Below are 15329 nucleotides of genomic sequence, written 5' to 3'. Positions count from 1 at the left end.
GAACCGTATTTGTATTCATTCAAGGCATATGTTTAAAATCAATATTAGCAGGAAATGTACATTTTGTGGTAGGTATTAAGCGGTATTAGTAACTTTTTGGCAATAAATGTATCGTTTAGATAAATAAATAAATCTTTGCACAATTTCACACAGCGCCAGCTAGCCCCAAAGTAAGCAACTTAATGCTTGTGTTATGGGTGCTAGCTTAACGGATATACTACTTATATACTTTTTTTTTTAAATATACAGGGTGTCCCAAAAACAATGGATAACCCTGTAACCATCGATAGGGCTCGCCATGGTCTCCCTAACGTCCAATTTTGACCCCAGTAAAAATATCACCGTTTTCAAGATTTTTAAGTTTTTGGGCATTTTTAGAAAATTGCCACCTGCGATTACTTTTTCTCATGCCATTTCTACAAATGAGGATACTTTTCAATCTAGTTTTTTTCCTTATCACAAGGGATAGTTTGGCTATCAAAAGAAAAGATTAAAGTTCAACAAACTAGTTTAAAAGTATGAAAATTTTAAGAAATTGCAGAGAAGAAGGAAAAATTAATTCATTGTCTTGCACTTTTGATCAGCCATCGTGTAAAAAAAATGTAGGAAGACCATCGTGCCCATTACCTTAAAAACTTCCTTGGTTAATTGAGATTCTGAAAAGGTATCACAAGCTTATGTATTCTGTATTATTTTTATCTTATGGATACTTGAATAGCAACTAGTATGAAAACTGCAAAAATGAGTTTTTCTCGTAATAGTTAAACTTGGACTGCATAGTGGCATCAAATACAAATGGATAATTTTTAGCGTAGGAATTTTAATAAAGCAACATTTTATCATCATCATCATCATCATTTCAGCCATAGGACGTCCACTGCTGAACATAGGCCTGTACCCCAATGATTTTCATAATGACCGCTTGGTAGCGGCCTGCATCCAGCACCTTCCTGCTTACCTTTATGAGGTCGTCGGTCCACTTTGTAGGTGGACGTCCTACGATGCGCTTTCCAGTACGTAGCCTCCACTTGAACCCTGTTGCCCCATTGGCCGTCCGTTCTGCGTTTTTGTGATTACTTATTTTTTGTTTTACACCTTATAAATGTGCCTATAGACAGATGCCCGTGATGATACATGACTCGGAAACGTGGATTTTTTGCACAGCGTGCTATGGAAGGGGCTATGCTCGGGTTTCTTTACGAAACCGTATCAGAAATTAGGAGACCTGTAAACGAACTAAAGTCGCTGACATAGCCCGACGGATCAGCAAGCTGAAGTGGCAAAGGGCAAGGCACAGTAGTTCGCAGAACTGAGGCAGCAGGGTTCAAGTGGAGGCTACGTACCGGAGAGCGCATCGTAGGACGTCCACCTACAAAGTGGATCGACGACCTCATAAAGATAAGCAGGAAGGTGCTGTATACAGGCCGCTACCAAGCGGTCATTATGAAAATCATTAGGGTACAGGCCTATGTTCAGCAGTGGACGTCCTACGGCTGAAATGATGATGATGATGATGACAAAATGTTGCTTTATTTAAATTCCTACGCTAAAAATTATCCATTTGTATTTAATGCCACTATGCAGTCCTAGTTTAACTATTACGAGAAAAACTCATTTTTGCAGTTTTCATACTAGTTGCTATTCAAGTAGCCATAAGATAAAAATAATACAGGATACATAGGCTTATGATACCTTTTCAGAATCTCAATTAACCAAGGAAGTTTTTAAGGTAATGGGCACGATGGTCTTCCTACATTTTTTTTACACGATGGCTGATCAAAAGTGCAAGACAATGAATTAATTTTTCCTTCTCTTCTGCAATTTCTTAAAATTTTCATACTTTCAAACTAGTTTGTTGAAGTTTGATATTTTCTTTTGATAGCCCAACTATCCCTTGTGATAAGGAAAAAAACTAGATTGAAAAGTATCCTCATTTGTAGAAATGGCATGAGAAAAAGTAATCACAGATGGCAATTTTCTAAAAATGCACAAAAACTTAAAAATCTTGAAATCGGTGATATTTTTACTGGGGTCAAAAATGGACGTTAGGGAGATCATGGCGAGGCCTATCGATGATTACAGGGTTATCCATTGTTTTTGGGACACCCTGTATAAATATTATACATAGTCACACCCAGACCCGTCACAGAAATTAAAATTCATCATTTCAATTTCTGCCCGGCCGGGAATCGAACCCGGGACCTCTCGGCATAGTAGTCCGTTCTGAACCACTACACCAAACGGCCGACAAATAGTCCCTATTAAAAGGAGTGTGAAGATTCTAAACTGCTGCTGATCTAACTCGCTAAATCTCTCTCATCCAAAAACTATTGCCAATATCAGAGCTTCGATATGGAAAATTACACTACGTCAGCCAATGTTTGATATTTCTAGCAGGTACTAGTTATAATATGGACTGCCTCGCTGGTTAATTTAATTTATTAGGTAAACGAGAAACTCGACCCTCGTCAAAAAAGTCTTTATATAGTTAAACTAAGTTTACCTATTACTATGTGTATAATTAATTAATCATAATTGGTACTATTGTATACTGTATATACTATTCTCTTTTATATTGTTAATGCAGAAAATATATTGCATTCCATGTATAACACAAGTTAGTGTTTTATTTTAAAAGAAGGTCGGAAAACTTGTCTCTAGCGGATAGTTTTTCTCGCACATGGAGCTACTGAAAAATTACGGATGTGAATTGGACAAACAGCATGAAAACTTAGACTCTGTTTCCACCAAGGCGGAGCGGTGCAGAGTGTATTGAATAGCCAATGTAAAAAAAATTGACAGCCCGACACTTCTCCGCTCCTCTCCGTCACGGTGGAAACTGAGCCTTAGGGAAATATATATTTCATGTAAGAGAACAACAGAATCATGTATGTTTTTTCTCCTAATTATAAATTCCTTATCGGCGATTGATACTTCGCTTCATACGAGTCTAAATAAGGAAACGTAGAATTCGCATACCAAAAGACAAAAATTTTAATCCTTTACAAACATTTTTAATCGGTATCTAGCGCGAATATTAATGGATAGCAACAACATTGCTAACTAGTCCTATTTTAATTAGCACGTAAAGTGTTAAAGAATGACGCATTGCTCCAATTTGAACTCAATTTATATGCAATCTTTAATTACTTATTGCTATTATTTTTTCTTTAGAGCTTGACAGTTGTGGTCGTCGTGAGTTGTGGGCGGATTTTGCTTGTCTTACGATATCTCGCTATCTTTGCCTGTTGATGGTCAAATTGGCCAACTCGGTGCACTCATGCAGGGGGTTAGTGCTAGGAGCTATTCAAATTCTTTATTAGTATGTAAGCCTTTTTCAGGACATATAACACGCCCCAAATTATAGCTTGCCATTTTAACTACTTCGGGACAACATAATATAGGCTGGTGTTGAGAAGTGGCGTAAGAAATTCAGTCACTCATACATCAATAACTGTGATTCATTCATTCATAGTACGTACCTAATATCTTTAAAGTTTTCAATAACTTATTTACTTAATTTGTTTAAACTTGCTTTGAAGTTTCATTTGTTTGTATAGGTAGAGTTAAGTCAATCCGTCCTATGATTCTTGAAGAAATCAACAATTATAGGAAGGATCTCCCAAAGAGTCATTATCATTTCGAGTGTTCGCGACGCAAACGGTCGCATCTGTTCAACAAACAGAGCCATAAAGATAGCGTGGTCATGTGACGGTTATGAGTTGTGAGATTAATTGCGAACGTGTGGCGATTACTCATAACAATTAAACATTTTTAATGTTGAGCAATTTGATTATAGTTGTCCATTGATTGCAATTGTCGCTAAAAGCACGCGAGAAGTAGAAGTTTATAAACTTTTCATCCAGAGCTTTACGGCAATTAACATTATTGTTCATAATCGCCTTAAACGCTTAAACAAACACAATTTACTGTGTTATAGAGCATAGTATATTGGGACCGCAATTTTATAAACAAAATAACTGCAAAATAACTGTTTAATTTTTTGGTACCAAATAAATGTTTTTTCTTTCTTTCTTTCTTTCAAAACTAATTCAACAGCTCACACACACCTCCGTAGTCAGTAGTGGAAATGAACGCAGAAATATGACTTGATAGCGTTTTGCTCTCATGGTTTCGAGGCGAAGGTATGCCATGAGTAGAAATTATCAAAACTTTCATCAAAGCTTAGGAAACGATGACAGACTGACAGACCTGTCTAAGCAAAGAAAGCTGAGCCTATAGAGCTGCTGAAGTAAATACTTAGATTCATTTTGTTAACATCCAGTTTTCTGTTTTAATGTGAATTTATAATACAAAATAACTACCTAGTATAGCGATAGGTATATCAATTTTTAATGGACATCGATATCTTTGGAGTGGCGATTATCCTGCAATTGAAGCTTATCTTTAATTGCAATAAAAATAACAGTTGTTGGCCGCGGTCTGATTTTGAAAAATAATATTTTATTTTATAATTGATTAAAATATTAAGAGCCTGAAAGATAGCTCTGTATGGAAATGTAGAAAGTGGGTCGAAACAAAAGTGTCTAACGCCCGTATTCACAAACATTACTATGAGGTCTCACAGTGCGCGTGGACGTACAGGGTGACACACGAACCAGTGACGGCGTAGATTTTATACGCATTTGTATTTCATTTGGAATTATTTATTTATTGTCCCGAAGCAGTGGTAGGGTTAATATTGGGACGTGTAAAAGTGCTTTCTAAAAGCCTATTTGCAAAAATAAATGAATTTTATGAATTTTAATTTATTTTATTTTATTTTAATACATAGAGACAACTAAGTACGATTTTTGCAGTTGTAATATTATTTTCTTTTAATTCCGAAATCACTTGTTTTGTCTAAGGAGGACTATAAGTAAGGTAAACGGCTACTAGTTCGTGACAGTACGTAAGTTCGTAAGTTTTTTTTCTAGCTCAAATAATAAGCAAATGGAATATCATTTATAAAAATTCTTCATTACTACAAAAACTCTATTATTTAAGCTATCTAAAAAACCAAGTACCAACATTGTGGCGCCAAAAATGAGAGCAATACGAAGCTTCAAACTCTCAGAGAGCCAAAAACATCTTTGCGGCTTGTAAAGGTTGCTCTCACCGTAAGGTTAGCGCTCCAACTTCTTAAGCTTATAAAAAGGCGAAGGAACGTCCATTTAAATAAAACTTGTAATGGTGGTTTCATGTGTTCCTTGACAATTGATTTGGCTTAGAAAAAAGTTATATGAAAACGTAGAATTCCTTTAAAATTGCGATTAATTGACTCACGAAATAGCGTACATATTATTTTTCGGGTGTCCCCTATTTCGTGACACTACCGATTCAAGGATATTATGGATAACATTTTGATGCTTGGTTTTAAAATAATTATTTATGATAATTTAAATGTAAGTTATGAAACAAATAATGCATTTATTTAAGTTTGTCATGACCTAAATTCGGTATATGTTTCGTTCACTAGAATTTATATGACACGAGTTTGAAGTTCACATAAATGACCAATTTTAAGATAAACTAGCATAAGTAGTACCAGCATAATTTTGGTTTTATTTCGATTTGTTTTATTTATCTTTTTTTATTTGTATTGTACATGGGATATATAATAGTTAATTGACACATTTTGACAATAATCCATGAATTTAACTTGGGGAATTTGGAATAATCAGTATCACGGAAGGAACCGTATTATTGTTACTTTTTTCCAAGTTCGTGATAATAAATGTATGGTGTTAGGTACTTTTATGACACATACCATCAAAGAAATCGACGTGTTTTTTAGTTTTTAATACTTACCTACCTAAGAAATAAATTAATTACTTACTTTTTATTATGAGTCATTGGCGTATCTGGGGTTATTTTCAGTGGGGGGGGGGCTACCCTCACTTGAAACAGCTCCAGGGGTGGGATTATAAGGAGAAGGTGGGGGGGGGGGTAATCCCCCCCTCCTCCTCATAATCCCACCCCTGGCATCTAATGGCTTGTGTAAATATTTTCACATACTTATCGTTACAAATAACAAATCAAAATTTTATGGGTACGAAGGGGGGGGGGGATAAGTCCCCCCCACATTTCTAATGGTTAAATAAATATTTTCACATATTGTTCGAATTAACAAATCAAAATATTATACGTAGGTACGTACCTAGCTAGACTCACATTATTTCTTATTAATATTTCAGGTAAGTAATATCGTCAATTTCACATAATTATTTTATTCTAAATTTATATTATCGTTTTTAAATTTATTAAACCCTTAATCATTATTAAAATATCCTAACTGGATGCATAAAACCTTATCCCGAAATAGGGGACATGAGTTCACGAACTTAGAAACAGAGCAAAATTTTGTCACGAAACAGGATCCAAACAAGAGGTCCGCAGAACAATTAATATAAAAAAAAGTTCAAACTGTATAACTATAAATTATGTATTAACTTACTGTCAAAAGACCAAAGTTTAGCATACAAAAGCTTTCATACTGATATCATGCTTGGTTATTTTTAAATAAAATGTTAAAGTCGTAAGAGCCTTAATATACCGAAGTAGGGGGCACTTACCTTAGTCACTCTTATTTCTTTGAGTCACATTTACTATTGTTCGCGAATTTCTCTTTCTGGACTTTGGTACCATGTATTTTGTAAACAAAGAAATATAGAACATCGACCTCGGTTCCCAACTATTTATATTATATTGCTATAGATACACTATGAATGATCTTAATTTGGCAACTGCCCAAGTAAGTAGTACGTGCGAATCTCGTTTTCAATCCAGAAAAAATCGTTCGTGTCAGTTATCACATACATGTGTTAGCGCGGTTTCATAACATTATTTAATATTTATTTAAAAAAATATAAAATAAATCAGACGAAAATTTTATAGATTCATAATAAAATAATTTTATGTATTACTATAAGTGTACTTACGTCGTGTAGGTACGATTATGAGAAGAGAAATACGGTTCTTTCAATAAAAAGTACAAGATTAGTTATTATCTCTATTACTTAAATTTAGGATAGGTAAGTAGCATACGAAGTTTCAGTTTTATCAATAAGTAAAAAATAGTTTTATTTAATTGGTATGGCTGGTATGGCGAAATATCTCGGCGTTTTTTACCGAAACAAACACCATAAATCTTATGAACCGCCATGTCTTCATTAAAATAAAAGTACAAAAACTATTATTGGAACCATTGAAAGTTCCGGAGTTCGTAGTCCAACGTGATTCCACGTGAAGTGAAATCACGTTTCACTCAGCTGATGTTTGCATGTACTGATGTACCCAATTGTATGGAAAATACTTTACAATCAAGCTATGGATATTTATAATTTCACGCTTCATTTATTTTAATGTTAGTTCTATGGCTATTAGGATCGATTATTTTCTTTAGAGTTTGATATAATCAATGAAAATATTGATTTAAGTATACCTATTAAAAGGGGAGGGCAGTAGTTGTTTAGAAAATGTAATAGGTAGTAGAATGGAGGTCCCGTCTGCTAAATCATAAGCTTCAAAGTCAAAGTGTTTATTTGCAAAGAATAGGTCCCTTAGATGCCTTTATCCACGGTAAGAGGTCTGGTTTTATTCTACTCTGTCGGAACCACATGGTTATTTATGTTGGAACCACGCGGTTAAACTTCTCCAAATTTTTAATTCCATCACTTAATTTTACAGGCTTTTTCACCGCTTTGTGGACAATCATTTAATTCGAATCTAGATAATCTTCCTCCTAAAAGTCGAATGCCAGACCCTTACCTAGGTCGAGCGAGTTTTTCCGACCACTCAAGCATAAGAGTTCAATCTAAATATTATATAACTCAGAGATGACTGACTGACTGACTGACTGACTGACATAGTGATCTATCAACGCACAGCCCAAACCACTGGACGGATCGGGCTGAAATTTGGCATACAGGTAGATGTTATGACGTAGGCATCCGCTAAGGAAGGATTTTACGAAACTCCACCCCTAAGGGGGTAAAACGGGATCCACGCGTACGAAGTCGCGGGCGGCCGCTAGTATTAGCATAAAAGATAAAACTTTTTTCATGTCGACCTTCTCACCATTTGCTTTTCGCGATAATATCTAGTCAAAATAGTGATTTTGACTAGATATTATTAAAAAAGTGTTTGTCAGTTCAAAAAAAAAAAAAAGTCAAAATTTCTTTATTTGTTTGGACTAATAAATAGCTCTTACAAATCGTCATTTTGCTCTTAAGGAGCCTCTACATGTCTCATAATCTTTTTACCCTACCAGCGCTTCGAGACCAACATTTGGCAAGTGCTGAGAAGAAGCGCCGCAACAAACTCAGTCACCACTGTCTGCCGGTTAATATAAATAAATAGAAATAGTAGTAGTAGGTACATTCGATTCAGGAGCAGTTCACTGAATTTACCATGCATTCTTGTATGGTGTATCTTATAAGAATGGGTATACAAGATTGCGTGGTATATTAAACAAGGTAGTGACGTGCTAATATCTAGACTTACATATTAAGATACTAGTAGAAATGACTCGCATACATAAATTTGAATAACTTGGATTGACCAGTCCCCGAAAGCAGCGCCTGTTCACAGACATGACGAGTGAACCAGCCATCGCTTCACTCGACCATATTAGAGGGAATGTAACGACCCGCCTCACTACGCCACCACCCCAGAGACATTTTAGTGAGAATGACAATTCCAAGTTATCTCTTTAAAATAAAAAACTAATAATAAAGCTAAGTAACAGTCCAGATTGAGAAGCATGACACTATAACATTTGAGAAATTATTATGAGTTTATACATTACTTTTCATTTTAATTCTTTTTAGTGCGAGCATGAGAGGACCATAATCCTACTCCCAGGATGACTTATCATTAAGAAAATCTCGAGTTGTATAATAGGCTTTTTTAAGCATGTGATCTTTAACTATATCTTTAAATTTATTATACGGTAGCTCTTTATATTTATCAGGTACTTTGTTATAAAAATGGATACCTTGGCCCATAAAAGAGGCAAACACTTTATTAAGTCTAAAAGCGGGTATAGCCAATTTATTTTTATTTCTAGTGTTAATTTGGTGAATATCACTTTTCTTTTTGAATTCAGTAATATTTTTTTGAATAAATAGAATACAGTTTAAGATGTATTGTGAAGCGGCCGTGAGAATGCCAATTTCTTTAAACAATTCTCTAAGGGATGCTCTTGCTTTCATTTTATACAAGTATCTTATCGCACGTTTTTGCAAAATAAATATTGTTTCAAAATCTGCAGCTTTGCCCCATAGCATGATTCCATATGACATTAGGCTATGAAAGTAGCTAAAGTAGACTAAGCGAGCTGTTGAAACATCGGTTAATGACCGTATCCTTTTTATTGCAAAAGCCGCTGAGCTGAGCTTTCCCGCCAGAGTTTCTATATGGGGGCCCCACTGGAGTTTTGAATCCAGGGTAATTCCCAGAAATACAGTAGAGTCTACCAGATCGATTGCATTATTATTAAGTTCTATTTGAGTACTAACTGTTTTTACGTTAGGCAAAGAGAATTTTATACATTTTGTTTTCTTTGCATTGAGTTGTAAATTATTTGTAGTGAACCAACTTAAAACTCTTGTTAGTGCATTATTTACATCGTCAAAGTTATTTTTACTTCTGTCGATATTAAAAATCAAAGATGTGTCATCAGCAAATAACACGATTTCGCAAGAGTCCTTAACAAAATATGGCAGATCATTAATGTATATAAGAAACAAGAATGGACCCAGAATGGACCCCTGCGGAACTCCCATTTTCACAGGTGACCCAGAAGACAAAACACCATTTATGTCAACTTTTTGAACTCTAAAGTTTAAATAGGATTGTATTAAATCCAAAGCCGAGTCCTTTACCCCATAATAGTGCAGTTTGCGAATTAGCATTTGATGTTCTACGCAGTCAAAAGCTTTTGAGAGATCACAGAAGACCCCTAGTGCATTTTGAGAATTCTCCCAAGCCTCGAAGATATGTTTAAGTAGTGCAACCCCAGCATCGGTGGTGGAACGACCCTTGGTGAAACCATATTGTTCACTATGAAATAGTTTATTAGAGCCAAAGTGAATCATAAGTTGCTCCTGTATGATTTTTTCAAAAATCTTGCTCAGAGCGGGCAAGATAGAAATGGGTCTATAATTGCCAGGGTCGGTTTTGCTACCAGACTTAAATAATGGCATTAGTCTACTATGTTTCATGAGGTCGGGGAAGATTCCCTTCTCTATGCAATTATTGAATATTATCGCTAACTGTGGGGAAATTATATCAATAATATGTTTGACTATCTTGACAGAGATGCCCCAGATATCAGTTGTACTCTTTACGTTTAAAAGATTAAAAGTTTTAGTGATATCTAATGGAGTAATATGTTTAAAAGAGAAGTGCGAGTCACAGGGTGTCACGTGGGTTTTCAATATTTCTTCGGCCTCGGAGGGAGATGACTTTAAGTTGGCAGTTGTTGCTGAAGCTATATTACCAAAAAATTTGTCAAAAGCTTCCGCTACATCTTTATCTGCAGATATCAAATTATCGTGAACTTTGAGAGAAAAGTCATTATCTTTTGGTTTTAGTTTACCAGTCTCTCGGTTGATAACATTCCAAGTTTCTTTTATTTTATTACTGGCGTTCCCTATCTTGTCCCGAATATAAAAAGACTTAGCCATGAAGCAAACTTTCTTAAAAATTTTTGAATACTTTTTTACATGCTCAAGAAAAGATATACTATTATTATACTTTTTCATGCCATAATGTTCATATAACGTATTTCGACTTTTGTATATTCCCTTGGTAGCCCAGTCACTAAACTTTGATTTGGTATTTGGTTTTAATGGCTTTACCGTAAAAACTTTGTCATGTTCGGTTTTAATACATTCGAAAAGGTTATTGTAAAGAGCATCTGGGTCTCCCTGCACATACGGGACTAAATGCAATTTATTTTCAAGATTATTTTTAAAACGTTCTAGACGACTAATGGTTACAGGTCTACATACGGCATTTTTTTTACTTTTATTATTCAAATTATTACAAATAAATTCTACTTTAATACCACAGTGATCTGACGTAAGATTGTGTATGACAGCTTTATTGTCAGGGACACAGCTAGAGAAAATATTATCTAGACAAGTAGCTGTGGTTTCCGTAATTCTAGTTGGTTCCTTAAATTGACTAAACAAGTTAAATGACTGAAAAAGGGAAAGTAGTCTTACAGAATATGATGATGAGCTATCTAGTAAATTGACGTTAAAATCTCCACAAACTAAGACCTTTTTGTTGCTGTTACAAGTTTTATTAAGAACATCCTCAATTATTTATTTTTCACATTATAGTTCATTAACAATTCAGCGGAGGCAGATAAGTCATGATCCTCCAATTTCATTAATTTCCCACATCACGTGCCGAAGTGATAACGTGCTAAGTACTGGTTAGTACGCTGCAGTTAATTTTGGCGTAGCACACGAACCCAAACCTGTGTGAACTGGTGTATTAAAAATAATTTTGGCTTGTAGGAAATGAGCCTTTACGTCGCCTTTCAGCACAATATCTGTATACTGAATAGAATACTATAATTTGTAATAAAATAAGCAATGTTGAAGGACAATACCCTACTCAAACAGTTTTTATTTGAGACATAATCAACAACTTTTAGAAATAGGTATTTTTTTTTATAATCCACAGAAATAACCACAAAATGTATAAATTTAGCAAATATTCTTACTTAATTTTTATATTATACGCATTTTATTATTGTATTCTCATTTAACGAAAAGGCAGCAAGTCATTCATGCACTGATTTTCAGCGTTTCAGCGGGGCCTTTCAGGGCTCTACATTGAGGAAGACATAACAATATGCCAATTCGTGTCAATACACAATGCACTTGATTTACCACTTACCACTTGATTAGGTGATAAGATTTCGATGTTTTCTCAATCTCTCTTTCGACATTGCAAGAACTCATAAAAATAACGCTAAATCTATTGATAATGTAAAATAACTAATTTTTGGTAATTTCGGATCTGCTGCTATAGGCAGGCGGAGTTAGTGAAAATCGTAACGTTTGCACTATTGCATAGAAACGCATCGTGCATCTAAATGAACGTGAACTCTATAAACAGACGTCGCGTGTGCCAATACTGATAATAGTATTGTCTAGTCTACCCCTACGATAAAGATAGAGATAGTCTAGCAGTGCAAACGTTACATAGGATGTGTACTTACGTATGTATTCGAGGTCTGCACACGTATACTGCCCATAATAATTACCTACCGTGAAATCTCGAGCGAGAAAATATCACTAAATACGAGAAAAACACTCGCTAATCGAGTCTAAACGACAGTTCACATCCCGACGCGGTGCGGTGCAGTCGTGTAGATATATTATTGAACATGACCAAGTAACGCGCGAAAATAACATCGTGAATCAAAGTGACTTTAAATTTAACTCAATTAAATTATGTGATAGTAGTTTTAACGAATCTGTGATATTGTGTATATTTATTCAACAAAACAATGGCTGACGAAAAGTAAGTTTATTTTGGGTTTGTTTACTACGGATGCAAATGATGATATGAGTTTTTATCGTGACACTTTAGCTTAATATACTCGTAGCTATTTATTTAAAGACCATTTGAGCTCATAAAAATTATCAGATATAGTAATAAATACTTATGAAAAATAAACATCGCTAGGTACCTAGTTACATTGCTCGATTAACAATGTTATTTTGTGTTTGACCTACTCGTATACGCATTACCTAGGTGGTTTGAAAGAAAGAAAGAATAATTTGAATTAAATTAAATTATCCATTAAGCAAAATTAGATTCCTCAAAATATACCTGATTATGAGGCATATTTTATGACTGGTTTTATTCAAATATACATTCAAAAATCTACATTTAAATAAAACCACAACAAATGAAAATTTCAAAACAACTTGAATCTTTTAACCTTTGAAAAAATCTAGTTCTTTGAATAAGGTGCGCCAACACATTATGCAAAAAGTTTAAAAATATTTCAGTTGTTTACGCAGTATTGACTTTCTATTCCTAGGTAATTAGTTAAGTACTTATTTTAGTTTCTTTGACGCCATTCTTCTGGCGCCCAACCTGGCGCCCACGGTCAGTCAGTCATCGCCACCCCTGTGGAGCTGAAAATTTTTGAAATACATATTTTTACCGCATTCATCAGTCAATGCTGGATGACGTTTGTCAATATTTGATGATGAAAGCCAAGTGCAAATATTAGGCTGAAAACTCATGAACGTATGTAGGTAGGTACTGGGCGTGTCGACAACAAACCTACAGTGTCAGCTCAAAACTCTGCTACTAGAGTGGCGTTGTCAGCTGCATTCATGAAAATCTTCCTGCGTGCAGTTGTTTGGGTACGCAGGGCACGACATCATGTGCTTCATTGACTGGGAACACAAACACACTTGCACTCCAAGTTTGAACCATCTGAGAATCCCCACCTGAAAAGATTATGTACCTATTCAGTCTCCCTATTTTTGACAATGATTAGGTATTTTAGTGAAACAATAGAGTGACAACACCATTTAATTCGTATAATCGTATTTTAAATGCGTCCGCGACGCTATGTTTGCTGTGTTTATGACATAACTTTACATTTATGGGTTGCAAAATAACTTATTGTCTTCGTCTTCGTTTTGAGTTATTTATTCAATGTTGAATGTCTTAGTCACTTTAATAATTCAAATTACTTTCTATTTTCGATGTCAAATATTGTCGTTTCTTACTCATGCACATCATTTTTCCTACCTAAACAAACATCTATTTATACTCTTGCTGTTATTTGAGAGAGATCGACGCTGATCAATTGATCTTAAATGAATTGGTCTACTCGTAGTAGGTACCTATATGACAACATTATTTCGTAAAATTCCATTGGTCGATCACATTAATTAGGTACCTATCAGGTACATTAGGCGTTAACTACTAATGTGCATTGGACTTGGATTGGTAACTTGGATTAGTAACGCGTACAATTGGACATTAATTTTCAGTCACAACTTTATTAATTTTCATCAATTTGTGCCAAAAAGGTGAACTAGTCTAACAAATATATTAATTATTTTGTTAATTTCCTAGGGTTACCAAATATTGAACTTTTAATGGATTCGACCGCCTGACCTTGCTAATGGGCGTACAAAATGTCCACTAATATTATTATAAAATATTTATCAATACTCCCCTAATTTTATTAATATATCTCAAAGATACAGATAACCAACATTGCTAAATGCTGTAGCTCTATGAAGAAAACACAATTTATTTCATTTCACTATCTTCTTTCTTCCTTTAATATTTCCGTCGATGAAACAGCAGTGTGTCCCCCGCTTGACAGCAAGGTGAAGGGCGCCGGCTGATTGCCAGCCGTTGTCAGCAGTGCAGCTGATAAAAGCGTGCTGACGGTCGATCACCTTTTCTAATTTGGTTTATGACAAAGAAAGTGCATGACGATAGTTTGCAAAACAAAATGCAATGGCCTTTGTTTTATTTTTACTATTTCTAAGCCAAATGTAGAGCTTACGAAATGAAAAATCCGTGAAAAACACGAAAAACGTAATTGCATGCGTTTGGCAGCAATTTTACGTCGATAGGAATGAGTGTTGCAAGATGGAACTTATTAAAATCCGCGCGTTTTTGACGAATCTACCTTAAATGTAACTATTATTTTTACGCTGGTTTTGTCATTATTTTTTAAATAATTGTCACTTCAGTAGGTATTTATTACATCATAATAATATTAAACTGTAACATTTTTTTTTTGCTTTGGTAGCTTAGCATCTTGTAGCATAGGTATCTTGAAGCAGTATTTTATAAGTATGGGTACCTAGAGCTTTTTCCTACCAAAATGTTTTGGTAGTTCTATGAATGGTTCTTATAATGGTCATGCCAACCAAAGATAATTTAGGTTCTTTGATCGACTTAAAATCGTCTTCTTGTTCTTATTGCTACGTTGATTTGCCGCCATTACTTCAATCCTTATTATGGTAAATATCTGGAAATAACCCACTCATATTAGGTGTTCACATCGTCAATCATACATTGACGTCACTCGTGTAATTTTTGACGGCCGAAATGAGAGGTGATTATAGGATATTAGCTGAAGAATTGACGAGGAAATATCACTCTTAAACACCATTGAGCTTGCCAATGAGTATAAGACGAGACTACATTGACAAGGTTTGCCAAGATAACTGGTTTATTTTAAAACGAAATTGTTTTCTCAAAATTTGACACCCCAAGTGCACCGTAGTTATTTCAAAAATTACTATGTGATAGAC

The 15329-nt window shown here is 34.8% G+C and overlaps 1 protein-coding gene across 2 annotated transcripts in view; it reads left to right on the top strand.

The window, feature by feature from the left end:
* The first annotated feature begins 12255 nt into the window (after positions 1–12255).
* Positions 12256–15329, top strand: part of LOC135071218 (facilitated trehalose transporter Tret1-2 homolog) — a 46467-nt gene continuing 43393 nt past the window's right edge. The window contains exon 1 of one of the 2 annotated variants that reach the window (XM_063964993.1): positions 12256–12549. In XM_063964993.1, coding sequence (XP_063821063.1) covers positions 12536–12549 — 14 coding nt within the window. In that variant the 5' untranslated portion in view covers positions 12256–12535. The remainder of the gene's footprint in view (positions 12550–15329) is intronic. The other variant, XM_063964994.1, reaches the window with a different exon arrangement.

The sequence above is a fragment of the Ostrinia nubilalis genome, chromosome 4 (genome assembly GCF_963855985.1).
Source record: "Ostrinia nubilalis chromosome 4, ilOstNubi1.1, whole genome shotgun sequence".
Classification (NCBI taxonomy): Eukaryota; Metazoa; Arthropoda; class Insecta; order Lepidoptera; family Crambidae; genus Ostrinia; species Ostrinia nubilalis.
The sequence above is the reverse complement of the archived record's forward strand: the minus strand, read 5'-3'. Positions and strand labels throughout refer to the sequence as shown.